At 43.4% G+C, this 27,983-nt stretch overlaps 1 protein-coding gene across 1 annotated transcript in view; it reads left to right on the forward strand.

The window, feature by feature from the left end:
* The first annotated feature begins 7,509 nt into the window (after nucleotides 1-7,509).
* LOC109914935 (mediator of RNA polymerase II transcription subunit 12-like protein) overlaps nucleotides 7,510-27,983 on the forward strand; it is a 159,403-nt gene continuing 138,929 nt past the window's right edge. The window contains exons 1-2 of the mRNA XM_048604504.1: nucleotides 7,510-7,745; nucleotides 8,463-8,631. Coding sequence (XP_048460461.1) covers nucleotides 8,533-8,631 — 99 coding nt within the window. The 5' untranslated portion in view covers nucleotides 7,510-7,745; nucleotides 8,463-8,532. The remainder of the gene's footprint in view (nucleotides 7,746-8,462; nucleotides 8,632-27,983) is intronic.

Raw genomic sequence — 27,983 nt, forward strand, 5'->3', positions numbered from 1 at the left:
CTCCCCTTATCTGCATGGGTTTGCTCTAGTTTCTTCCCACAGTTCAAAGATGTACAGGTTAGGTGGGTTGGCCATGTTAAATTGCCCATAGTGTCTAGGGATGTGCAGGCTATGTAGGTTAGCTATGGGAAATGCAGGGTTTTGGGGGTGCTCTTTGGAGGGTCAGTGCAAACTTGATGAGCTGAATGACCTCGTTCTGTGCTGTGGGGATCCTGTGATTCTGAGTTTCCTTCAGATAAAGTGAACCAAGACCTTGGTGGGATTGGAGTCTCAGGACAGGGATCTTGAAACCAATCTTTTGGACACATTATCCCAGTGAGACTGTCAATGTGGATGAGGTGTTTGTGAGAGAGATTTTTGGATATTGTGTGGAGGTTAAATGTTGGTTAATGAGTCCAGGCATATACTTTTCTAATCAGAGTTTTATTTCCCTGCCACACCAAAAATTCCAACAACACAGATTACTTGTTGCCACCAGTAGGGTTAGCATTTATTACCCATCCCTAACTGCTCTTGAGCTGAGAGACTTGCAAGTTCATTTCAGAATCAATCGTATTGCAGTATGTCTAGAGTCATATGTAGGCTAGACCAGGTAAAGATGACAATGTTCTTTCTTAAAGGACATGAACGAACTAGATGAGTTTTAACGACAATCAATGTTAGTTGTCATGGTCACCATTACTGCGACGTGTGGTGATTATAACGAGGTCAGTCTGGTGGATCTCATAGAATATGAGTTCCCTGATTGGGGCTGTTAATTTGTTCCAATCAGGGCGCCCTGGCTGACAGATATAAACAGGAGTGTCAGAGGTTTTGTTCACTCTGAGAGCTGGTCCTGAGAGAGTTGGATCAGTGTCAAGGACTCTCCACATGTAAATAAAGCATGACCTGGTGACAGGATACCGGCCTCTGTGGAGTTACTTGAAGACCCAATTTTATTCATTGAGTTTTAAACTCCACCAGTTACCATTTGAACCCATGATCCCTCAATATTTACCTAAGTCTCTGGACTACTAGCCCAAGGACAGCAGATTTTCTTCCCTAAATGAGGTTAGTGAACTAGATGGGTTTTTATGGTCATCAGCAATGACTCATAACAATAGCAGCTTTTAATTCCAGAATTTAAATTCACCACTTGCCATGGTGGGATTCAAACTTACATCCCCAGAACAGGGGTGGCACAGTGGCACAGTGGTTAGCACTGCTGTCTCACAGCGCCAGAGATCCAGGTTCAATTCCACCATCAGGCGACTGTGGAGTTTGCACATTCTCCCTGTGTCTGTGTGGGTTTCCTCCAGGTGCTCCGGTTTCCTCCCACCAAAGATATGCAGGCTAGGTGGATTGGCCATGCTAAATTGCCTGTAGTGTTCAAGGATGTGTAGATTAGGTGGGTTATAGGGGGATGGGTTTGTGTGGGGTGCTCTGAGGGTCGGTGTGGACCTGTTGGGCCCAAGGGCCTGTTTCCACACAGTAGGGATTCTATGATCTATGAACATTAGTCTGGGCTCCCAGGTTACTAGCCAGTGATATTAGCAGTATGCCACCACATCCCTAGTTCAATTTGGCATCAGGCACCCCTCCCAAAACCTAATGGATGATATTAGACATGGCTAGATAGTACAGTCAATGCTTCCTACTTATGCTCAGAGAGCAGGGATGACTTTCATATTGGGAACAACTTTGATAAGATCCACAATATTGATATTGCCCATTAAACTTGCTTAGTTCTTTCAGGCCCCCTGCAGGACAATGGGCAAGAATGGTTCCATTTCGCCTGGGTCTGGTAGATTAAAATCTCTTTCACTGCAGCCCAGGTGTTCTCTTGTTCTTGGAAGCCCACCTGGAGTGTTCCTCATCAGGTCTTTTTTGGTTGGCCTTGTCTTGTTTTTACAATTAGTGCCATTGCCACTCTGGGAGGTGAAATGCCTGTCCTACCAGTCCTCCACAAGTTCTACAGGTCCCTTTGACCTGTCCTCTCTAGCATTTCATTAAAATTGCTTTAAGAAGTTATTCATGAGATGTGGGTGGCACTGACTAGGCCAGCATTCATTGCCCATCCCGAATTGCCCAGAGGGCAATTAAGAGCCAATCACATTGCTGTGTGTCTGGAGTCATAAGTCGGCCAGACTGGGTAAGGGTGCCAGATTACCGTCCCTCAAGGACATTCGTTTTTAGCACAATCCATAGTGGTTTCATAGAGTCATAGTCAAAGAATCATAGAGACATATAGCACAGAAACAGACCCTTCGATCCAACTTATCCATGCCGACCAAGTTTCTCAAACTAAACTTGTCCCACTTGCCTGCACTTGGCCCATATCCCACCAAACCTTTCCTCATCATTTACCTATCCAAATGTCTTTTAAATGTTGTAACTGTACCTGCATTTACCACTTCCTCTGGCAGTTCATTCTAGACACGAACCACCCTCTGTGTGAAAAAGTTGCCTCTTAGGTCCCTTGTAAATCTATGTCCTCTCACCTTAAAAATATGCCTTCTAGTTTTGAACTCCCCCATCCTAGGAAAAAGACCTTTGCTATTTACTTTATCTGTGCCCCTTATGATTTTATAAAGCTCTATAAGATCACCCCTCAACCTCCTGCTCTCCATGGTCATCATTAAGCTTGCTTTTCATTGAATTCACATCTGCCATGTTTCCCAGAAAATTAACCTAGGGTTCTGGAATGCCAGTCCAGTGATATCACAACTATGCCACCACATCCCTTGAGGCATTCTGTGTCTTGCTGGCATAGATTGTGGCTGTTATTAATTTTAGCTTGTCTTGAAGTCAATTGAGGGAGATGTGTAATCATGTGAGCATTGCTAGGGTATTTTTACTGTAGACATAGTTTAGCACAGCCCAAGTTAGTTTTGTCCTCATTTCAAAGGGAGAGATTGCCACAATATTTGATGATATGCTTTCTACCATGCGCAGTGTGCATAAATCAAACCTGTTTCCCATTTTCACAAAAATATATTTTCTAATGATACTTACATTGTTCCCTTTGCTCACTTTACCCTTGGTTACTGTATAAATTGCAACACACCATTTGCACACATTTTTCATCTTTCAGAATTAAACTGTGGCCTGTCAGATGAATGTGAAAAAATCCCATGAGTCTGCTTCAAAAAAAAAGAGCAGGGGTGCTATCCCTAATGTCCTGAACAATATTTTACCCCACAAACAACATTACAAAACAAATTATCTGGTCATTTTTGCATAATTGTTTATGGAAGTTTCTATGAACTAACTGGCTGCTGCACTTTTTACCTGACAACAATACTCTGAAGCACTTAGAGATATCTGGTGGTTCTGAAGGGCACTGTAGAGATGCAAATCTTTCTATTTTTGCAAGTAAAATTAGACTTGGTGGGTAAAGTGCTACTCGTAAAAATGGGCAATGAAATAATTTCAGGCTAAGTTTGCAATCCATTTTGATAGAGGTCAAAAAAATTACTACCAACGTTTTAATGTTTTCTCGAGCAATGTTGCCCTTCCTAATTTTAAATGCTTCCAGTGACATTGGAGCTTTAAAGAAAAACGTAACAAGCTTTTTTTCAGACAGAGCTTAATGTAATGAAAACACATATTTGGAGTTGGGGTGTACTGTGCAGCCCAATCAGCATGTTTAAAATTAATGAATGGAAGATTGCACTGTGATGTGCTAGTCTCTTGTGTCTGAATTTCCAATAACTGGTCTGATTGCATGAATCGTGAGGGCTTATTTGTAAAATCTGCTCAAAGATGCATTTCCTCTCGCATTGATCGTGAATCCAAGTAAGGAGTTTACAATGATTAAAGTGGTTGGATAAAAAATAAATTATATCCTTTGATGGGGATGGGGTGGAGAATGTGGGAAGTGTGGTGGAAGGTGCGGTGAAGGGATTGAGGGCAGCAGGGTGAGGTGGTGTTGGTGGTCCACAACAAGAGGCTATGACCTTAAAGTTAAAGTTAGATTATGTCGAGGTGATGCCAGGATGCATTCTTTGCACAGAGGACTGTGGAAATCAGGAATTCTCTCTTCTTGGAACAAAAATCTATTGGCACTGGAAAAGTTAATTAAAAATATCAAACCTGAGATTGATATAATTTCACTAAATAAGGGGTATTAAACTTCCAGAACCAAGGAAGCAGCTGGACTTAACACAAAATCAGCCATGATCCAATTGCTTGGCGGTACAGGCTTGAGGGACAGAATGGCCTACTCCTGCACTTACGTTCTTCTGATTTGCAATTATTTTTGATCAGCCTGTTCAGATGCGTTATGACACAACTCTGGAACAGGTAAATTTAAACCTGAACCTTCTAGTCCAAAGGTAGTGACACTAATACAGCACCATAAGAGCCCTACTCTTTTGATTTCTGTGCTCGGTTTGAACTCCTGCCCTACTGTTGCCTGCTACAAGTATTTAACTTTGCTAATGAGTGCAGTATTACAGTTAAGATAGTACCGTGACAGCTGTGTTGCTCTTTTGAGTGGCCTTTGTACTGAAATGCAGTCCACAGAGAATATATTTATGTCATTTATGGTTGAGGTAAAGTGAGAGTGACTGCCCTTTACATCAAGGCAGATTTGACCAAGTGTGCCCCAAGCAAAACTGTGCCAAATTAGCGGGAAAAGTCTCTGCTGGTTGGAGTCTGTTGTAGCGCCAAGAAAAATGATTGTGATTGTTAGAAGACAACCATCTCATGCCCAGGACATCTGTGCAGAAGTTCTTCAGAAACGTTGCCCAATGGTTACCATTAACCAGAAACTGAACTGGACAGCCATATAAACAATATGGTTACAAGAACAGGTCAGAGGCTGCGAATTCTGTAGCAAGTAACTCATCTCCTGTCTCCTTAAAGCCTGTCACCATCTACAAGGCACAAATAAGGATGGAATACTCCTCAATTGTCTGGATCAGTTGAATTCCAACAACACTCAAGATGCTTCACTGAAGAAGGGTCTAGACCCGAAACGTCAGCTTTCCTGCTCCTCTAATGCTGCTTGGCCTGCTGTGTTCATCCAGCTCTACACCTTGTTGTACCAGGAGAAGCAACCAATTTGACTGGAAAAATGTCTATCACCTTAAACATTCACACCCTTCACCACCATTACACACTGGCAGCAGTGTGTACCATCCAGAAAGGGCACTGGGGCAACTCACCTAGACACCTTCAACAGTACGTTCCAAATCCATGCCCTCTGACACCTAGAAGGACAAGAGCAGCAGACACATGGGAACACCTCCAAGCCAATTTCCCCCTCTAAGTCACACACCATCTTAACCTGGAACTACATCGCCATTCCTTTACTGTTACTAGGTTAAAATCTGGAAATTCCTTTGCAATAGCAGCTATACCAGATGGGCTGTAATGGCACAAATAGGTGGCTCATCACCACCTTCTCAATGGCTATTAGGAAATGGCAATAAATACTGTCTTAGCCAGTGATATCCACAGCCCATGAACAGATAAGTATAATTTAGAATGATTGCCACTGCCCTGGATAGTTCCAGGACCCCCAGGAGGTGCTGCAGCATTGCTAGTCAATAAACAAAGTCTCTGTTCTGAAGAAGGGTCACTGAACATGAACTCTGCTTTCTCTCCACAGATGCTGCCAGACCTACTGAGATTTTCCAGCACTTACATCTTGTTTCATTTGGATCTCTATTCAAATATCATCTTGTACCTGTGGATATTCTAGAACATTGTACAGATAATGAAATGCTTTTTGAAGTGTACTGTTTGACCTGTTCTAACTTTGGAAATACAGCAACTAAATTGTGCACAAACATCAATGTTGCAGCCACTAGACAATCTGTCGTTTGGTCATTTTGGTTCAGGGATTATTATTAGCCAGAATGCTATCTGGGGCAATTCATGAGTTCCTTTTCAAAATAGCATCATGCCATCTCTGATATCCACGCCATCTGAAAGGTCAGTTAGACAGGAGCCCATCTAAAAGATGGTTGCACTGACAGTGCGACACTCCCTCAGCAGTGGCACTGCAGCCTCAACCTTTGTGCTGAAATATTTCCAGGTCAGGGGAGCTTCGATCCACAAATAAAATGCCTGACTTCAGCTGACAAATACAAATGCTCTAAATACCCTTTTAGAGCATTTGTATAGAGCATGGTGGCTCAGTGGTTAGCCCTGCTGCCTCACAGTGCCAGGGACCCAGGTTCAATTCCAGCCTTGGGTGACTGTGCGGAGTTTGCACACTTGCATCATGTCTGGGTGGGTTTCCTCTGGGTGTTCTGGTTTTCTCATACAGTCCGGGCTAGGTGGATTGGCCATGGTAAATTGCCCGTAGTGTTCGGGAATGTGCAGGCTACGTGGGTTAGCAATGGGAAATGCAAGGTTACAGGGATAGGTTTGGTCTGGGAGAGATGCTCTTCAGAGGGTTGGCATGGACTCAATGGGCCAAATGGCTTGCTTCCACACTGTAGGGATTCTATGATGTGCAGGTTAGGTGGATTGGCCATGCTAACATAGAAACATAGAACATAGGAGCAGGAAGAGGCTATTTGGCCCCTGAGCCTGCTAGGCCATTCATCATGATCATGGCTGATTGTCAAACTCAATAGCTGAATGTCACTTTCTCCCCATAACCTTTGATTCCATTCACCCCAAGTGCTGTATCTAGTCGCCTCTTGAATACATTCAATGTTTTGGCATCAACTACTTCCTGTGATAATGAATTCCACAGGCTCACCACTCTTTGGGTGAAGAACTGTCTCCTCATGTCCGTCTGAAATGGTCTACCCCAAATACTCAAACCCCTGGTTCTGGACACACCCATCATTGGGAACATCCTCCCTGCATCTACCCTGTCCAGTCCTGTTAGAATCTTTTAAGTCTCTATGAGATCCCCCCTCACTCATCTGAACTCCAGTGAAAACAATCCCAACCTAATCAATCTCTCCTCATGTGCCAGACCTGCCATCCCCGGAATCAGCCTGGTAAACCTTCGCTGCACTCCCTCAAGAGCAAGAGCATCCTTCGTCAGAAAAGGAGACCAAAACTGCACACAGTATTCTAGGTGTGGCCTCACCAAGGCCCTGTATAACCGCAACAACACATCCCAGCTCCTGTACTCGAAACCTCTCACAATGAAGGCCAACATACCATTTGCCTTCTTTACTGCCTGCTGCACCTGCATGCTTACCTTCAGTGACTGGATTCACAAGGATACCCAGGTCCCACTGCACACTCCCCTAAATTACCCCATAGTGTCCGGAGATGAGCAGGCTGGGTGGATTAGCCATGGGAAATGCAGGGTCGGGAGTGGGATGGTGTGCACTCGATGGGCTGAATGGCACACTGTAGAGATTCTATGAAATGTGCTTGGGCTAGGACGTGCGTGCATTTCGTTTGGGGAAAGCTCCCCTTTTTGCACACTCCCCCTTTTAATGCCTCAGCCTCCGGGGAGGTGCAGAAATATTTATCGGCCGAGCCCGATGTTCTCGCCGTTCCCTTTAAGTGGGGGCTTGTCGAAAGAACTGTTTGTGTGGCTGCGTCAATTGAGAGGACAGTAAAACGCGCTGCAGCCCGGCAGAGAGAGAGAGAGAGAGAGAGAGAAAAAAAGCCGTAATAGCTGAGGAGGAGGAGGAGGAACAGGAAGGGAATCTGGAAACAAATTATCTGTGTAATTACTGGGAAAGTGGGGTTGGATGTGGTGAATGGACTGTGATTGAAGTGGACCATGCTCAGCACTGAGCAGCTTCGTGAACAGAGAACAGGAACAAGCCTCTGGAAAGGTAAAGGCAGGGTTGGAAAAATCTGGGCAAGGCTGAGGGGCAGCATTATTTCATATTTTCTGTTGCTGAGCAAAAGTTAAACCGATAAATAATAAGAATTTTGCTTTTTGTTTCTTAAAAACGTGCAACATGTTAAAATGTCCCGTCAGGAATGTTGCAAAATGCAATTCATTCCGATTTAGGCAAAAAAAAATTAAAAAATGTCACCTCATCGGAGACAATTCAGAGAGTTTTAGTTGAATCTGAGAGTGTTGCCATCTCTCTCTGTCCTTGCGACACAAAATACTTTGTTTATACACAGACTGAGTGGATTTATAATTGTTTCTCCCCTGTTGGAGTTTTAATGTCAAATTGGTAACAAAAATTCTGAAGAGGGACTTTGATCAGACAGGAGATTGGATTCGATTAGATAGATTGTAGCATTCTAACATCTGAGGGAATAAGTCAAATATTTGTAGCAATTGGCCGGTAGGATATGGTTAGTCTGTACATGGGAATTCCGATAAAATCCAAAATTCCTAAACGTATAATATATTTTAAAATTGACAAACGCACCTGTATGCTAGTATCTTGATAGGGGATCACCTGATCTTGCGTTTTTTTTTGTTTGCATTGTAAAGTATTGTTTTTTTTGTTGCAATGCTGTCTGTCCGTGTATTGCGATTATTTGGGATATTTGAAAAATAAATGATGTCTGATTCTTTTTTTAAAAAAAAGCTGAGAGACAGCTACCTAAAGGATTGTGGGAAGCCGGCTCCAAACTCTGCTTTTCTTGCTGAGATGTGGGATGGCGGCATTCGGTTTCCTCAGTTATGAACAGCGATCGCTGAAGCGGCCCCGGCTCGGCCCTCCCGATGTCTACCCGCAGGATCCCAAACAGAAGGAGGTAACCAGAGAGCTTCCAGAGCGGCGCTCCGCCCATCACACACTCACACAGACACAGACACTCTCACAGACAGACACACACCCCGACACCCTTCTCTAGCTGCCCTGCCACTTACCCCCCCCCCCACCTGCCCTGTCACATACCCCCACCCTCCTCCCGGGATGCCCTGTCACTGAGCCATAGAATCCCAAATTATACAAACAGGCCCATCGAGTCCACACCGACCCTCCCAAGAGCATCCCACTCCCTGAGCCTTGAGCCTGTAACGCTGCATTCCCCGTTGGCTAACCCACCTAAGCCCGCACATCCCTGGACACTGTGGGGCAATTTAGCATGGCCCACCCACCCTCGCCTGCACATCCTTGGACTGTGGGAGGAAGCCCACGCAGACACGGGGAGAACGTGCAAACTCCACACAGACGGTTGCCCGAGGGTGGGATCGAACCCGGGTCCCTGGCACCGTGAGGCAATGGTGCTTAACCGCTGTGCTGTCCCTTTACCGTCCTCCTTCACCTACCCTGTCACTTGGCACCCTCTCACCTGCCCCATTCCTCAATGCCCCCCTCACCTGCCCTGTCAGTAACTCCCTCCTAGGGCTGCCCTGACATTTACCCACCATCCCCAGAGGCACCCAGTTGTTAACCCACTTGTGTAGCCGCCCTGTCACTTACTCTCCTTTAGCTGCCCCCCACCATCCTCCTGACTGCTTACCCCACAATATTGTGAACTTCCTCATGACAGTCTTTTGCACAATCCCATTCATTATTCCCTTCCCCTTTCCTTCCTGATGTTCCTGTCTGCATCCTGAAGCTTGCTTGCCTCCCTCCCTCTGTATCCCCCTACCACCTACCTGCACCCTTTTCTCGGATCTCTGCTTGATGTTCCCTCCCCACCCGCCCGACACAGCCTCCTGATTTCTCCTTCATTATTCCTTCCCTCCTCTCCTCCCTCCGTCTAGAGCACCCACCCTGTTCCTTCCCCCTCAACCTGACCTTCTCTCCTCTCCAAACACATCGCCTCCCCTTCATTCATTGACATCTCTCTCTCTCTCTCTCTTACTCCACCTACCACCTCAGTACTGTTCCTCTGTCTCATTTAATTTGTTTTTATGGATAGTTCTGAACATCTCAATGATCTCTGCAATAACATCTGCCTCTCTTCAGCTTTTCACATTTTGTTGTCCGCTTTTTTTTTTTTTTGCTTGTCTTGTTATTGGGAGCTGGGAGAAAGGCACCAAGATGTTATTACATTCTGCATTGACTTATTTCTTCCCCTTCCAGAAGCACAAAATCTAACTAGGTTATTTATATATACTTGTGAAATGCAAACTGGTTACAGTGCTGGTAGGTGCAATGGAAATATTTTGTCTAACTCTTGCCCATTATTTTCATGAGCTCAAGCATTTACCCTGACTATAAGATGTTGGCTGTATAGTGTATTCTAGCCCATCTTTTTTTTGGCACCACAATGATGTCTGGCAGACAGATGCACATTAATTATCTAATGTATGTGTGCGTGTATATTTTTTTTTGTCTTCATTCTCGTAAGGGATGACTGTGTTGATGAGGCTGCACCCATTTCAGAGGACAGTTAAGAGCCAACCAGACTGCTTTGGGTCTGGAGTTACATTTGGCCAGACCAGGTAAGGAAAGCAGATTTCCTTCACTCAAGGGCATTAGTGAATCAGTCAGGTCTTTATGACAACAGGTCACCATTAGACTGCTTTTTAATTCCAGATTTTATTCATTCATCTGCCATGGTGGGATTTGAACCTGTGTCTACAGAACATTAGCTTGGGATTCTGGATTATTTGCCTTGTTAGTCCAGTGACATTACTACTACGCCATCCTTAGAGTGGAGAGATATGTGTAGGGGGAAAGAGGTGTTTCTTTGTTAACACACTGTGGAGCTGGAGGAACACAGCAGGCCAGGCAGCATCTGAGGAGCAGGATAGTTGATGTTTGGGTCAGGATTTCTGAAGAAGGGTCCCGATCCAAAACGTCAGCTTTTCTGCTCTTCTGATGCTGCTTGGCCCACTGTGTTACTCCAGCTCCACATTGTTATCTCTGACTCCAGCATCTGCAGTTCTTGCTATCTCTGGTGTTTCTTTGTTGTTGTGTACTAAAGTGCTGAGGCAATGGCCTAGTGGTATTATTGCTAGACTGCTAATCTGGAGAGCCAGATCATGTTCTGGGGGCCCATGTTCAAATTCTGCCCCCGCAGTGGGGAGAATTTGAATTCAGTAATGAAAGGAACCAAGAATCTAATAATAACCATGAAACCTTTTGATTGTTAGAAGAACCAATTTGAATCACTGTTGTCCTTTTTTAGGGAAGCAAACTGCTGTCCTTACCTGGTCTGGCATACATGTGACTGCAGACTCCCAGAATTGTGCAGTTGACTCTTCAATGCCATCTGGCTAAGTAAGGATGGACAATAAATACTGGCCTGGCCAGTGGCACCCACCTCTCATGAATCCGTTTTTTTAAAAAACAGTGTTACATTTTAATGTAATTCTACAACAGAAATACTTTACATTAAAGTATTACACATGCTGAATTGGTTTTCACTAGTATATATTGCAATCTGGGACTTTATTGCCCAACCTCGACAGAACTTGTAATGCATTGGTGTAATGAGTAAATTTATGCCTGAACTTTTCTTATACACTGGAATATGCTGCACTGAATTGAGTTTTGGCTGTGCTATGCTGTCTGACCTGCTGTTAAAAGTGGTTAGATGTGGGATACTCCAGAGACTAGACACTCTATCTCAGTGTCTTATCTAGCTGGCCACTAGTGTTGCAGGAGTAGGAAGGATTTTATGATCCAGTGGGTGAACAAAATGGGGTGATAATTAGGCTAGCAATTAGAAGTTGGATCACAGGCTTTTCTGTTTCTTTCTCTTTTTCCAAGCTGAGAGGCTATTTTGAGTTAAATTGTTGGATTTTGATTACGTCTGGTCAACTCACTAAGTACAGAGATGAAAGATCAACTTGGGACCTTGTAGTTCAGTGTTGCACCACATGGTCAACATGGACGAGTTGGACCGAAGGGTCCGTTTCCATGCTGTGCATCTCTGAAACTATGGTACAATGAGATCATGATGATATTATTGATGACATGACTCTGACTTCAATAAGATTGAGAACACAACAGCCGAAATTGAAGGTGTGAGGAGAGAGCTGAAGTTGAAAACTTACTATGTGATCGATTTATGGTCACATGTACCGAAATACAGTGAAAAGCTTTGTTTACAAACAGTACAGGCAGGTTTGCAGGTTACATTTATTTGAGGCCAGAGTCCATTCAACAGTCTGATAACAGCTGGAAACAAGATGTTCCTGAACCTGCTCGTGCGTGTGTTTAGGCTTCTGTATCTTCTGCCTGACGGAAGAGATTGAAGGAGATCATTACTGGGGTGCGATGGGTCTTTGTTGGCCGCCTTTCCTCCGCAGCAAGCCGTGTAAATGGAGTCCATGGATGGAAGGTTGGCTTCTTTCTTGGACTGGGCTATGCATACCACGGATGTAACTGAAGGAGTTGAACAGCCTTGCTTGGCAAAACAGCAAGCAGCCTCAAGGACGTTCTATGGAAAGACACTCATAGTAGTCTAGAGTATCTTGGGGCCTTCAATGTGTAAGTAGCAGCTTTGGCTTAAAGTACAAGGTACAGTGCTTTAAGTGTGAAAATTGGCCTGAGAGAGACCCTATGAAATGGCTGTGAAGTTATACCAAGACTGAAACTGATTGCAACTTTATCATTTTCCAAAAGGCTTTTGATACTTTGCATCCTCATTAAACAAAAGCCTACCATTACATGAAATGGACATAATGCTGGAGAAACTCAGCAGATCTGGCAGCATCTCCTATTTCTTCAAAACTGGAGATGTCGTACTGGACATGAAACATTTTTAGCTCTGTTTGTTACTCTCTCCATGGATACTTCTGAATTTCTCCAGCATTTGCTGTAACGGTATCAGATTTACAGCATCTGCAGTATTTTTTTTATCGACTATTACGTGAATAGTTTAAGATTGAAATTTGCATTTCGTTGTTCACTTTTCTGATGGCTTTGGTTCATTGTGCATAAAATAATGTTATCTGTGTGAGCCTTTTGGACAATCCTCATGTTATTGCTTTTGTTTACACATGGGTCAACGTGAATAAGTGTATATCTCATCAAAGTTTTGAAAGGTTTGGAATATAACTTTTTATCTTTAAAGAGTGTAGCTTTGTAATTTTAGGGATTAAAGCTTAACTGTAGCAAACTTGGTGATTACTCCTGACGAAGGGTTGGTAACTATGTTGAAATAAGATGTTAACAATTTAGAAAGATAATTGTACAGCAGATGGGCTTACCTAACTAAAGAACTGAATAAATGACGTTCACAAGCTTTGCAGTAATGGCTGTTCAGAGAAACACTTTTTTTTGTTTTGGCGTTGGAGCTGAATTAGTTTAAAAGCATTTAGCAAACTCTGAAAGATTGCAAATTGTTTTGTCACATCAAAGGGGAAATTGTAAGTGAGAGACAATTAATCTAAAGGTTGATTTGAAGACATGATAGAGCAGCTACGTTGTTTCAGAGATGGTGGAGTGTAGCGAAGGTGTATGGTTTCAGACAATTTGAACGTTTGCTGGAAAGGTTCACTGCAGTTTGGGCCTCATGTTTTCATCTCACTAAGCTGAAATGTGTGTTGTCTGGCCTGCTGTAAACAGAAAAGGAAAACAAGCATAATCCAATGGCATGGAAGGTGGGGTGATGTATTTTCTAAACAGCCTGTTCAGAGATGGTATTACACACCACCTGGAGCAGGTAAGGCTTCAACCTGGGTCTCCTGCTCCAGAGATAGGCACACTACCACTGCACCACAAGAGCCAGGCTTGATCTCACTCTGTAGTGTGAGCACATGCATTTGGTAGGAAAAACTTTGAAAGACAGTATAAAATATTGGGAATAATTATAAAGGAGCAGAGGGGCCTGGGTATATATGTACACATCAATGAAAGTGGCAGGACAAATTGAGAGCAGTTAATAAAGCATATCCTTGGCCTTTATTGGTAGGGCCATAGAGTATGAGAGCAAGGAGGTGATGTTGAACATTTGTGAGACATGGACATCACTGGCTGGCCAGCATTTATTGCCTGTCCTTGAGAAGGTGGCGCTGAGCTGCCTTCTTGAACCACTGGAGTCCTCCTGCTGCAGGTTGACCCACAATGCTATTAGGGAGGGAATTCCAGGATTTTGACTCAGCGACAGTGAGGAACGGCAATACATTTCAAAGTCAGGATGGTCAGCGGCTTGGAGGGGAACTTGAAGGTGGTGGTGTTCCCATATATCTGCTGCCCTTGTTCTTCCTTCTAGTTGGAAGTGGTCATGGATTTGGAAGGTGCTGTCTGAGGATCTTTGGTGAATTTCTGCAGTGAATCTTGTAGATAGTACACACTACTGCTACTGAGTGTCAGTGGTAGAGGGAGTGGATACTTGTGGATGTGATGTCGATCAAGCTTCTTAAGTATTGTTACCCAGGCAAGTGGGGAATATTCCATCACGCTCTTGACTTGTGTCTTGAAGATGGTGGACAGGCTTTGGGAAGGACATGAGTTACTAGCCGCAGTATTCCTAGCTTCTGACCTGTTCTTGTAACTACTGTTTATGTGGTGAGTCCAGTTGAATTTCTAGTCAATGATAACGTCCAGGATGTTGATAGTGGGGGTTTCAGTGATGGTAACACCGCTGAATGCCAAGGGGTGGTGGATTGTCTCTAGTGATGGTCATGGCCTGACACTTGGGTAAGATGACTGTCACTTGCTACTTGTCAGCCCAAACCTGGATATTGTCCACATCTGGTTGCATTTGAACATGGACTGTTTCAATATCTGAGGAGTTATGAGTAGTGCTGAACATTATGCACTCATCGGCAAACATCCCCACTTCTGCTCTTATGATGGGGGCGGGGGGAAGGTCATTGATAAAGCAGCTGAAGATGGTTGGGCTGAGGACACTACCCTGGGGAACTCGCATATGACATTAGCTGTCAGCTGGAGTATTGGGTACAGCTGTGTGTGCGCCACATTATAGGAAAAATCTCATTGTATTGTAGAACAGTTCCAGGAATGAGAACCTTTACTTATGAAGATTGAAGAAGTTGGAACTCTATCTTTGAGAGGAGACTTGACAAACAATTTTTCAAAATCACGAGTGGGCTGGATAGACTAGGTAGGGAAAAGCTGTCCCTGATTGTAAAAAGCACAAGATTGAGAGGGCAAAGATTTAAAGTGAGTGTAAAAGAAGCAGCGGTTGATATGAGAAGACCGTTTTCACTCATGACTCAATAGAGTATGGAATGCAGTACTTTGAAATGTGATAAGGCAGGTCCCATTGAAACACTTAATAGGGCATTGGATGATTATTTGGATAGATATTACATGCTAGGGTATGGGGATAAGGCTGGAGATTGCCACTAGGTAATGAGGCTCGTTTGAAAAGCTTGTGCAGGCATAATGGACCAAATCACTGCCTCTGACACCATAATTCTGAATTTTGGAATGGAAGAGAAACTGAAAGAATGCCTAGTTTCAAATAAATGCAAGATCTGCAGTGAGGTTCCCTCGGTCTCGTGGTAACATTAGCAACAGGCAGATTGACTTGGAAGTGTTTGGGGAGAAAAAAAAAACAGATCAAGGGACCAAGGAATCCCCAGTCACGAGAGGGTAAATGAATGTTTTACCCCTAAGAATAGCTGGATCTGAATAGAATTCTCCAGTGGCCTTTGCATACTTAACAGGCAGTACCTACAGAAATAAATAACTTTTAAGATTGTGTCTTATAAGTGAATTCTTGGGGGAGGTATAAAGTAAACCTGAGTGCATAATGCAGGTAGTTGAGTTAAGTGCTTGGTTTGTTGAAGTCTTCTGTATGCAATCGTGTTTATTTTTATTATTTTTTTTTTTAAAAAGGATTCAAAAGCATAGCTCTATTGGTTGAAATGAGGTGTTTGTACTTATTAGTATTAAGAGTTCCTAGCTGGATTGTAACAATATCTACATCTATTTGATGGGTTAATTTTTCATCTTCGTTGAAAATGTTGCCTTTCATAACTGAGATACTAATGGATTGATTGTCGCAATGGAACGCGTATCTTGATGTCTAGTTTTCGATCTGGAAGAGTTGCCAAACTGATACATTATGATATTTAGATATCACTGTGAACCAGGAAAGTGAAGGTCAAACTGGTTAAGAGCATCCCTTGTTCACCTGAAGGACAATGCTAGCTCTGGAGATGATGACATTGTGAATCCATTTATATACAGTTACTGGTAATTAGATAGGTTTCTGGAAAGAACAATAAAACACTGTTCTCTTTTTAAAAAAATAAGAAAAATTTGGGGCTGTAGGAAGGATGGAATTTCTTTGCGTTCATTGCCTTGCATGAAAGTTTTTTTTTTTCTTTTATTGTTTGGTTTATTGAATATTTCTGTAGACGGTAAATTATAAAAATGTGGGGTTGGTCTGTGGGTATGGAGCTGAGCATTGGCTGAAACAGATTATAGAATGTGCTAAACTGAAACTGAGAGTTGATTCTGTAATTTGAGCTTAATGGAAAACGTTACATCTTATTCTATTCTGGAAACTGTCTCTATCTGATTATCATTCACTCTGTTGTGCCTCAGTTCCTAGTTCTGATGGCCTAAAGCCCTTTCATTTCCTCCTTTTCTCTTCCCTACCAAATACCTGCTGCTGTTTCAGTTCTAACCTTTGTTAACAAAAACCTCTTGAGCTTTTGAATTAGGGTTTTTGTGCTCCTTTTACCCACTTGGAGCAGTGTGAATGTTTGTGCTGTGTGGGAACAATTTTTGCAGAACTACTTAAGTGGTGGATTATTTATTGTGCTGGGTGTAAATTAACTTCAGTCTGCTATGATATGCCAGACCAGGCAGGCTCTTGAATTGCAGTATTGAGATATAGTGTGATACTACCCCTATCTCTTATCGGTGTAAACCTGACTTCTTTTTGACCTATTTTCTTCTGGGATGTGGGCATCGATGGGAAGGCCAGCATTTGTTGCCCACCCCTCTGTGCCCTTGATGAGTGGCAGTTAAGAGTCAATCCCGTTTCAGTGAGTTTGGAGTCATGTCACCTAGACCAGGTAAAGATGGCAGATTTCCTTCCCTAAAGGGCATTAGTGAACATGATGAGTGTTTACAGGATTGTTTTCATCGTCACCGTTACTGAGGGGTGATTCTCTCCTCCCTGAAGTTAGACTGTAATGCTTCTGTGTCATGTTAAACATGCTCATGCAGATGCACTGGGCCTTGTTATTTGAAGCCATTCAAGGCATGAATAAGAAATCCATCTCTGGTGACATAAGTGAGAGGTATTTGTGGGACTCCACTTATGGGGCATATCTTTAGAATAAATTTCTATGCTTTTTCTCCTGTCAGAAGAAGTTAAATTGTATTTCCCCTCCTTCCTGCAGTAGTCCCCATAATGTTTCCTTGACTAGTAATAGAATTCTTATTGCAGTAAAAACACTAACAGTTAGAAAACAATGGATGCCTGGGAGTAATTATAAAGCAATAAAGTCAGAAATTTGCTCTGTTGACTATGTAAGCCCATTGTGTGTTTGTCATTTGAGTTGCCCATGAAGTAAATGACGACTGGAGAGTGGTGAAGTAGTGGTAGTGTTCCTAGACTAGTCATCCAGAGGTCCCATTAAAGACTCTGGGAATTTGGGTTCAGATCTCACCATGGCAGCTAGTGGAATTTAATGTTCAATTCGTCTAATCTGGAATTGAAAGCTAGTCTCCATGATGGTGGCCATGAAACCCTCTGAAATGGCCTGACAAGCCACATGGTTCAAGGGCAATTTGTGATGGGCAACAAGTGCTCAATTTTCCAGTGACTCCCAGATCCTGAGACAGAGTAGACATGAATCATGTACATCCTTCACTTCTTCATGTAAATTGTTCTATATTTATTAGAGTCCCACAGCATGGAGGCGGGCCCTTTGGCCCAAACTGGTCCGTGCTGACCAAAATGTCCATCAACGCTAACCCGATTTTCCCTGCACTTGGCCCATGTCCTTCTAAACTTTTCCTATTGATCTATTTGCCCAAAGACCTTTTTAAATATTGTTAATGTACCCACCTCAACCACTCCCACTGACCAGCTCATTCCATATCCGTACCACCCTCTGTGTATTTAAAGAAAAGTTCCCATTTATTCTTTCCCCTCTTACCTTAAACTGATGTTCCCTAGTTCTCGATTTCCCCAACCCTAGGAAAAAGGCTGCGTTCATTCATCCTATCCATGCCTCTCATGATCTTATACACTTCGCTAAGATCCCCCCCTCAGTCTCCTACACTCTACCATTCAGTATGAAACTCCTACCTTGATTTGACTTTCCAAAATGCAACACCTCACGCTTATCTATATTAAATTCCATTTGCCATTTCTCGGCCCACTTTCCCGGCTGATCAAGATCCTGCTGCAATTTCTGATAACCTTCCTCACTGTCCGTGATACCACCTATTTTAGTGTCATCCACAAACTTGCTAATCATGCCTTGTACATTCTCATCCAAATCATCAATTATAGATAACAAACAGCAATGGGCCCAGCACCGACTCCTGAGGCACACCACTACTCACGTGCCTCCACTCTGACTAGCGTTCTTCCGCTATTGCCCTCTGCTTCCTACCATCAAGCCAACTGTGTTTTCAATTTGCCAGCTCTCCCTGGATTCTATGTGATCTAATCTTTCAGAGCAGTCTATTATGTGGAACCTTATCAAAGGCCTTGCTGAAATCCATATAGACTACACATACTGCCCTGTCCTCATCAACCTTTCTAGTCACTTCTTCAAAGAATTCTAACAAATTTCAAAAGCATGATCACCCATGCACAAAGCCATGCTGACTACTCCTTATCAAACCCTGTCTTTCCAAATGCATGTATATCTTATCCCTCAGAGTCTTCTCAAGTAACTTACCTATCACCGATATTAAACTCACTGGTCTATAATTCCCAGCTTTTTCTTTGTAGCCCTTCTTGAATTGGGACACAACATTCACCACCCTCTGTTCTTCTGGGACCTCGCCTGTGGCTAATGATGATGCAAATATATCAGCCACGGACTTCAAAATTTCTTCTCTCGACTCTTGCAGGGTTCTTGGATATATCTGAACAGGACCAGGAGATTTATCCACCTTCATACGTTCTAATACATCTAACACCACCTCTATTGTGATATGGACCGTCCCCAAGATATCACCGCTAACTTCCCCAAGTTCCCAAGTCGTCTTGTCTTTTTCCATGGTTAACACAGAGGAGAAATATTCATTGAAGACCTTGCCCATCTCCTGCAGTTCCACACATACATATCCACTTTGGTCCTTGAGGTGTCCCATTCTCTCTCTTGTTATTCTTTTTTTAAATATATTTAAACAAATCTCTTTTGGATTCACCCTAATCTTCTCAGCCAAAGCTATCTTGTGCCCCCCTTTTTTGCCCTCCTAATTTCCTCTTTTTCAGTAAATTTCTGGTAAACTGGTAGAGAGTTGTGATGGATGCAGAGGTGTTTTAAGTCGTTCTCTGATTCGGGGTGTGATTGGCTGTGCCAAATTACTCTCCAAGTTGCCCACAACCCCATGTCAACGTCACCATTCTGTGACACTAAGAAAGTGGAGTTGCAGGTAGACAGGGTGGTGAAGAAGGCATTTAATATGCTTGCCTTTGTTGGTCAGTGCATTGAGTATAGGAGTTGGGAGGACATGTTGCAGCTGGAATGGACATTGGTGAGGCCACTTTCGGAACACCGCATTCAATTCTGGTCTCCCTGCTGTAGGAAGGATGTTGTGAAACTTGAAAGGGTTCGGAAATCTTTTGTTGCCAGGGTTGGAGGGTTTGAGCTATAGGGCAAGGCTGTCTCCATCTCGGGCAACCACCTAGAGACCGATATCCATTTCAAGCCCACCGACTCCCACAGCTACCTAGAATACACCTCCTCCCACCCACCTTCCTGCAAAAATGCCATCCCCCATTCCCAATTCCTTCGCCTCCGCCGCATCTGCTCCCAGGACGAGGCATTCCACTCCCGTACATCTCAGTTGTCCTTGTTTTTTTCAAGGACCGCAACTCCACCCCACACACCTCTCTCTCCCCCCCCCCCCCACCATTGGTCGAGAACGCCCTCAACCATGTCTCCCACGTTTCCCGCAACTCATCCCTCACACCCCGTCCCCGCAATAAGAACCAAAAAAGAATCCCCCTCATCCTCACGTACCACCCAACCAACCTCCGGATCCAACGCATCATCCTCCAACATTTCCGCCATCTGCAATCCGACCCCACCACCAAAGACATCTTTCCCTCCCCACCCTTATCTGCTTTCCGGAGGAACCACTCTCTCCGTGACTTCCTCGTCCGCTCCACACTCCCCTCCAGCCCCACCACACCTGGCACTTTTCCCTGCAACCACAGGAAGTGCTACACCTGCCCCCACACCTCCTCCCTCACCCCCATCCCAGGCCCCAAGAAGACTTTCCACATCAAGCAGATGTTCACCTGCACGTCTGCTAACGTGCTATCCTGCATCCGCTGTACCGGTTGTGGCCTCCTGTACATCGGGGAAACCAAGTGGAGGCTTGGGGACCGCTTTGCAGAACACCTATGCTCGGTTCGCAATAAACAACTGCACCTCCCAGTCGCGAACCATTTCAACTCCCCCTCCCATTCCTCGGACGACATGTCCATCCTGGGCCTCCTGCAGTGCCACAATGATGCCACCCGAAGGTTGCAGGAACAGCAACTCGTATTCCGCTTGGGAACCCTGCAGCCCAATGGTATCAATGTGGATTTCACAAGCTTCAAAATCTCCCCTCCCCCTACCGCATCCCAGAACCAATCCAGCTCGTCCCTGCCTCCCTAACCTGTTCTTCCTCCTACCTATCCCCATCTCCTATCTACTAACCTCATCCCGCCCCCTTGACCTGTCCATTCTCCCTGGACAGACCTATCCCCTCCCTAACTCCCCACCTACACTCGCCTTTACTGGCTCCATCCCCGCCTCTTCGACCTGTCTGTCTCCTCTCCACCTATCTTCTCCTCTATCCATCTTCTATCCGCCTCCCCCTCTCTCCCTATTTATTTCAGAACCCCCTTCCCCTCCCCCATTTCTGATGAAGGGTCTAGGCCCGAAACGTCAGCCTTGCTGCTCCTCTAATGCTGCTTGGCCTACTGTGTTTACCCTGATTGGAATTTGTCTTTTGTTCTGCAGCGCTGTAATATTTTGGCCTTCATGGACATGGCCACTGGCAGTAATCTGATGTTAGTGATATTCATGCAGGAGAATTATTAATTGCAAGCATCTCGGGTTCATTGTGTTTTCTTCAATAGAATACTAACATCCACATGGCTACAGGACACTCTCTCGATGTTCCAAATGAAGTACTGTTTTTGCTGCAGTGAATTAAATCTGGCAGCTTGGCGTATGGCAATGTGACAATTTTGTACTTTAGATGTTGATTGAGGGTTACGTATCAGCTGGGACATGGGAGAGCTCTTTGCTTTTTTTTTCCTTGAAATTTGTCCCATAGGGTCTTGTTATTGTTCAGCTGGAAGGCAGTTGAGGGCACAGTTTAACATTTCATCCAAGTATGGCTCTCCTGACAGTGCAGCCACTCCCTCAATAGTGCATTGGAATATCAACCAAGATTATTGTGCCTAAGTACTAGAGTGAGCCTCTAACTCTCAACCCTTTTGGCTCACATTCTGCAACTGAGATACATTTTGAACAGCCATAAAGTCTGTATGGTTGGGGGTGTGGCGTGAAGAAACGCACAAGGACCTGGAATCTGAGGAACCCTTTCCTCTGAGTAGCATATAGTGATGTGCTGGACACCAGAAAGGACTGGGAGTTGCTTTCATTGTCTCAATTCCCAACCTCATCATCTGTGGATACTCATTTGATAAGTAGAGCATCACACAGATATTATAGAGATTATTTCTCGTCATGGTCTGTGCTATTTGTTTGTCTGGGTGGAAAAGCACATGTTCCATATGCTTCGTCAGCCAGTTGCCCTATTTGCAAAGCAACAGAATGCATTTGGCTGAAACAGGTGACTTTGAAGAGCTTGCTATTGTAATTGCACAGAGCTCTGTCTGTATGCGGTGCCTAATGTAAATCGGTGATCGTGGCAGCTGCTCTGATTTCAGGGTTGCTATAAGACTATTCATATAAGCCATGGCTCAGTGGTTAGCACCTTTGCTTCAGAGTCAAAGGGTTGTGGGTTTAACCCTCCACTCCCACAAAGAGATCAAGACAACCCAGGCTGACACTGCACTGCTGTGTAGAGGAATTGGTGAAATGTTGGAGGTGCTGTTGCAATATTGGTATGTGATTTTATGTATATTTTAATGTTATTTTATTTTAGAATTTGAACTAGTTGCATGTGGCTTTTGGTCTGTGTTTTGAGGCAGTTTAACAAAGAGCTTGTCAGGGGTGGCACGGTGGCTCAGTGGTTAGCACTGCTGTCTCACCGTGCCAGGAACCAGCGTTCGATTCCATCCTTGGGCAACTGCCTGTGTGGAGTTTGCACATTCTCCCCGTGTCTGCGTGGGTTTCCTCCGGGTGCTCAGATTTCCTCCCACAGTCCAAAGATGTGCGAGTTAGGTGGATTGGCCATGCTAAATTGCCCGTAGTGTTAGGGATGTGTAGGTTAGGGGCATGGGTCTGGATGGGATGTTCTGAGGGCCAGTGTGCCCTTGTTGGGCCGCAGGGCCTGTTTCCACACTCTAGGGATTCTGTGATGATCTATGATGACATTCCTGAACCATGATTATTTTAAAGCCAGTGTACGAGAGATAATGTGTGTTCCTGAGATGGTGGGATTTGTTTGCATTGAGGATTGACCAAATAGGCAAAGTAAACGTTGAAGAGCATTTAAATATAAGACAGTCTGGAGCAGGAGGAACATAGCAGGCCAGGCAGCATCCGAGGAGCAAGAAAGTTGACATTTCGGGCAAGACCCTTCAGGGGAAAAAAAAGCATTCGCTTGCTTTCAGTAAAAAGAATTGACAATTGTGTTTTTGTTTGTTTTTTGTGAAAAAACCCATGGTTTGCAACTCCTTTGGAGTCTGTTCACAGAAGCCGTGGTTGATTTTAAAGTACAGAAAAGTTAGGAAGTAAGTTACCTCATTGTCAGGATTTTCATTGAAAGCTCCAGATTGGAAGTGTTTGGTTAGAACTCTGAAGGTGTTATTTGAAGCTGAGTTGTGTGAATACTCCTATGAAGAGGCTATACAACTCTCAAGACAGGAATTGAAAGAAACTATTAAGTCCAACTCTCAGGTATGATGGATAATGTGTCTGTGTGTCTCACTACTGCTGGGAGCTTGTGATGGAATAGCTGGGAATGTATCCTTACTGCGTGTTCTGAAAAATTTAAGATTGTGTAATATGTCATTACTTAGTTTGTTTTATTTAATCTTCATTTCTTTTGCACAAGAAACTTCTAATTTCATTTTATGAAACAAATCTGCAACATTGCATGCTTGCAGTCCATATTAGAGATGAGGAGGTGTTGGACATCTTAAAACGCATAAAAGTGGATGAATTCCCTGGGACCCGATCAGGTGTAGCCTAGAATTCTGTGGGAAGCTAGGGAAGTGACTGTTGGGCCCCTTGATACAAGTATTGCTGCATCAGTAGCCACAAGTGAGGTGCCGGAAGATTGGAGGTTCGCTAATATGGTGCCATTATTTAAGAAAGGTGGTAAGGAAAAATCAGGGAACTATAGACTGGTGAGCCTGACATCAGGGGTGGGTAAGTTGTTGGAGGGAATCCTGAAGGATAGGATTTACATGCATTTGGAAAGGCAAGGACTGATTAGGGATAGTCAACATGGCTTCGTGCACAGGACTTTGTGTCTCACTAAGTTCATTGAGTTTTTTTTTTGAAGAAGTAATGAAGAGGATTGAGGGCACTGTGGTGGTTGTGATCAATATGGACTTCGTAAGGCTTTCAACAAGGTTCCTCGTGATAGAATAGTTAGCAAGGTTAGATCTCCCCGAATACAGGGAGAACTGGCCATTTGGATACAGAACTGGCCATTTGGATACAGAACTGGCTCGAAGGTAGAAGACAGAGGGTGGTGGTGGAGGGTTGCTTTTCAGACTGGAGGCCTGTGACCAGTGGTATACCATAAGGATCTGGTGCTTTTTGTCATTTTATATAAATGATTTGGATGTGAACATAGGAGGTATGGTTACTAAGTTTGCGCTTCACACCAAAATTGAAGGTGTAGTGGACAGCAAAGAAGGTTACCTCCGAGTATAATGGATCTTGATCAGATGGTTCAATGGGCTGAGGGGTGGCAAATGAAGTTTAATTCAGATAAATGCGAGGTTCTGCATTTTGGAAAGATAACCAGGGCAGGACTTATATGCTTAATGGTAAAGTCCTGGGGCGTGTTACTAAGCAAAGAGACCTTGGAGTGCAGGCTCATAGTTCCTTGAAAGTGGAGTTGCAGGTAGACATGTAGTGAAGGTGGTGTTTGATACACTTGCCTTTATTGGGCAGTGCATTGAGCATAGGAGTTGGGAGGTCATGTTGCGGCTGTACAGAACATTGGTTAGGCCTTTTTTTTTTTTTTTTGGAATATTTGTGTAGAATTCTGGTCACCCTGCAATAGGAAGGATGTTGTGAGACTTGAAAGGGTTCAGAAAAGATTTACAAGGATATGGTCAGGATTGGAGGGTTTGAGGTTGTTTGTTTGCTCATTGGGACGGTTGTTCCAGAGTGTGCAGATGTTTCGTTACCATTCTAGGCAACATCATCAGTGTGATCTCTAATCGAAGCGTTAGTGTTCTGCTCTGTTCTGTATTTATATAATTCTCTGGTGTGGTGGGTCTTGTCACTTCCGGTTCTGTTTTACAGCAGTGGTCTATATAAGGGATCTATTTCTAAGTGTTTGTTAATGGAATCCAGTGTTGAGAACCAGGCCTCCAGAAATTGCCTTGCATGTCTGTTCTTCGCTTGTTCCGCCTTTTATAGCCGTCTATAAAATCATGAGGAGCGTGGATAGGTTAAATAGTAAAACTCTTTTCCCTGCCATGGGGAGGCCCAAAACAAGAAGGCATGGGTTCACGGTGAGAGGGGAAAGATTTAAAAGGGACGTAAGGTGCATTTTTTTCACGCAGAGGGTGGTGCGTGTATGGAATGAGCTGCCAGAGGAAGTGATGGAGGCTGATATAATTACAAAATTTTAAAAGGCACCTGGATGGGTATATGAATAGGAAAGATTTAGAGGGATATGGGCCAAATGCTGGCAAATGGGGCAAGATTTATCTAGGATATGTTTGGCATATCAGTTGGACTGAAAGGTCTGCTTCCATACTGTACATCTCTATGATTCTATTTCACTGCAAGACCATCTTAAATAGAAACCAAACAAAAAAAAAATGGTCTTTTCAAGTCAGATATCAGTCTGTGATATGACTTGTATGTTAATAGCATCAGCTGGAATCATAAGTCTGCCTTTAAATATATCTTTAATTACACTGAAGCCCTATCTACACTCGGTCTCTTGCTCTCAAATGTCCTGGCCAATACTTATCCCTCAATTAGTATCAATAAAGCAGACAATACAGTTATTTTTCTTTTGGTATGTCCAGGTTGATGGTGAGGCCAACATTTGTTGCCCATCTTTAATGGCCCTTCTCTGGGTTAAGATAGCAATTTCCTATTTGACTAGTGAACCAGGTGGGTTTTCTTTTTAAATGATTAATAGTTTAGAGGCCACTGTAACTGGTGCTAACCTTGTCTTCCAGATTTATTTGTTAAATTTAAGTTCCACCAGCTGCTATTGTGGGTTTTGAACCATGCCATTAGGGCCTCTGGTTTGGTAGTCCAGTTATTGATGTTTTTAGGAGCTTGTTTTGTGTATCTTGCTTGCCATGGTGCCCTCCCTTACAACAGTGACTTTGTATTTTTGTACTCCGGAGTGCTTTGGGACATTGTAGTGTCAATAATAATTTTTTTCTCTCTTTATTCACGGGATGAGGGCGTGACTGTCTAGGCCAGCATTTATTGCCCATCCCTAACTGCCTTCTGGGCAATTAAGAGTCAGCGACATTGGCTATGGGTCTGGAGTTGCGTGTAGTCCAGACGATGTAAGGATGGTAGTTTCATTCCCTAAAGGGAACCTTAAATTTACTGAATAAATCTGGAAGATACAGTTATCATCAGTAGCCATCTAAAAGGCATTAGTGAACCAGATGGATTTTTCTGACAATACTCGTCATTGGACTGTTAATTGCAGATTTTTATTGAATTCAAATTCCACCATCTGCTGTGGTATGATTCAAAACTGGGGTCCCCAGAACGTTACCTGGGTCTCTGGATGAACAGTTCGATGATAATACCACTAGGCCATTGCCTCCTTGTATTACTCACAAGTCTGCCCTTTTATCGGTAGGAGGCAATGCATTACATGCCCACCCTCTCATCTGTAGTAAAACAATAAATTGAGCACATACACCCACCATTTAGTGCAGCAACAGGTTATCTCCGTAACATGATTGATTGAATGCGTTGCTCTATTTTAGAAGGTCCCCTTCATGTGTTTGTTCTGTTGTGAGTTATTTAAAACCAATGGATGGTTGCTTATTTTTGGTGTCAGATTCTCAGCATTCCCCTCCCCATTGGAAACCTTTTCTCCCTCCCAATACAAAAACTTAATCTCAGAAGTCCAATGTTTTGACTTGTTGTTGCTGCTATTACTTTGCACAAAATAATCCCAACACATTGGTGTACTGCAACTGTGTGAATTAATACTTGTTATTAGTGTGGCTCAAATCTTTCTAAAGGAATAATTTCATTTAGTGCTAATCATGACTGTGTGTAGTATATGTTGGTGAGTGAAAGAAAATGGCGAATTTTTGTTTTTTTTTTGCTCTTTATACATTGCAATACCAAAACTTTGAACTGTCTTGGATTATTTATCCACCTAATGCTCTTGGAGTGCAGTATCATTGTGTTAAATCTCTTGGCCAAATGATTGCTGACCTCCATTTTCAATATCACTTTAACAACATGCATTGAAATGCCACCTTTGACGTTGAAGAAGTTTCAAGATGCTTCACAGGAGTGTCTTGAGACAAAAAGTGCCACTAAACCAAAAGAACGAAGTATTTGAGGAGTTGACCAAGAAGCTTGGTTTTTTTTTTAAATTTTAAAAAAGCATGCTTCAAAGGGCTCCTTCATGGATGATGAAGAAAGTGCAGATGTTTAAGAAGGGAATTCTAGAGGTTGGACAGAGTTTTGGTCTCACCGGAGAAAGGATGTTCTTGCTGGTGGTGGAATGCAGTGAAGGTTTATCAGACTGATTCCTGTGATGGCAGGACTCATGTATGAAGAGAGGTTAGGATTATATTCGCTGGAATGGAAGAATGAAGCGGGATCTCCTAGAAGCCTATAACATTCTAACAGGGTGGATGCAGGAAAGATGTTCCCAACGGCTGGAAAGTCATAGTTTAAGGATACGGGATAAACCATTTTAGGACTGCGATGAGGAGAAATTTCTTCACCCAGAGGGTGGAAACTGTGGAATTTTCCACCACAGATAATAGTTAAGGCCAAGACATTGATTTCAAGAAGTAGTTCTACATAGCAGTTAGGCTTAAAGGGATCAAAGGGTATGGAGTAAAATGGGAACAGTCATTGAATCTCATTGAATGTTGGAGCAAACTTGAAGGGCTTCTGTGGCTGTGGGGTGAAAGAAATGCAGGATACCAGTGATGCTGGAGTTGGAGAAACTTGTGTTCTAAGAGTTTTGGGGCTGGTGGGATTGCAGAGATGGGGAGGAGGCTAGAGGCCTTGAATGGGAGAATGAGAAGATTTAATTTTAAGGTGCTGCTTAACAAAAGGAAGGACATAGTCATTGGTTGTTAATGCTATTGAAAAAAGATCATCAAGCCATGACTTAATTCTGAGATGATTCAATCTTTTGTTTTAAAATTTAACTTGCTGGTTATTTATCAACAAATTTCTAAAGTGTACAATTCATATGAATTGCTTTTAGTTATTTGTTACCGTTTGAGTGCAGTTTTTTGTGAGCAAACTGGCAGTCAACTTTTACACAAAGTAAGCATCCTACAACAGCAGTGAGATGAATGATAACTTTGATTTAAGGGAGGAATATTATCTGGGAAATGGATCATGAAGTGACACAGCAGAATGTCTTGATGTCGAGCAGGATCATTTGCTGGGATGCAAATTAATACAGTTGATAAATTGATTTGTCAGGTTTTTCAATACTATTTCTAAAAATGATCATACGAAACAGCTC

Source organism: Rhincodon typus, chromosome 13, assembly GCF_021869965.1.
Source record: "Rhincodon typus isolate 14 chromosome 13, sRhiTyp1.1, whole genome shotgun sequence".
In the NCBI taxonomy this organism is placed as follows: Eukaryota; Metazoa; Chordata; class Chondrichthyes; order Orectolobiformes; family Rhincodontidae; genus Rhincodon; species Rhincodon typus.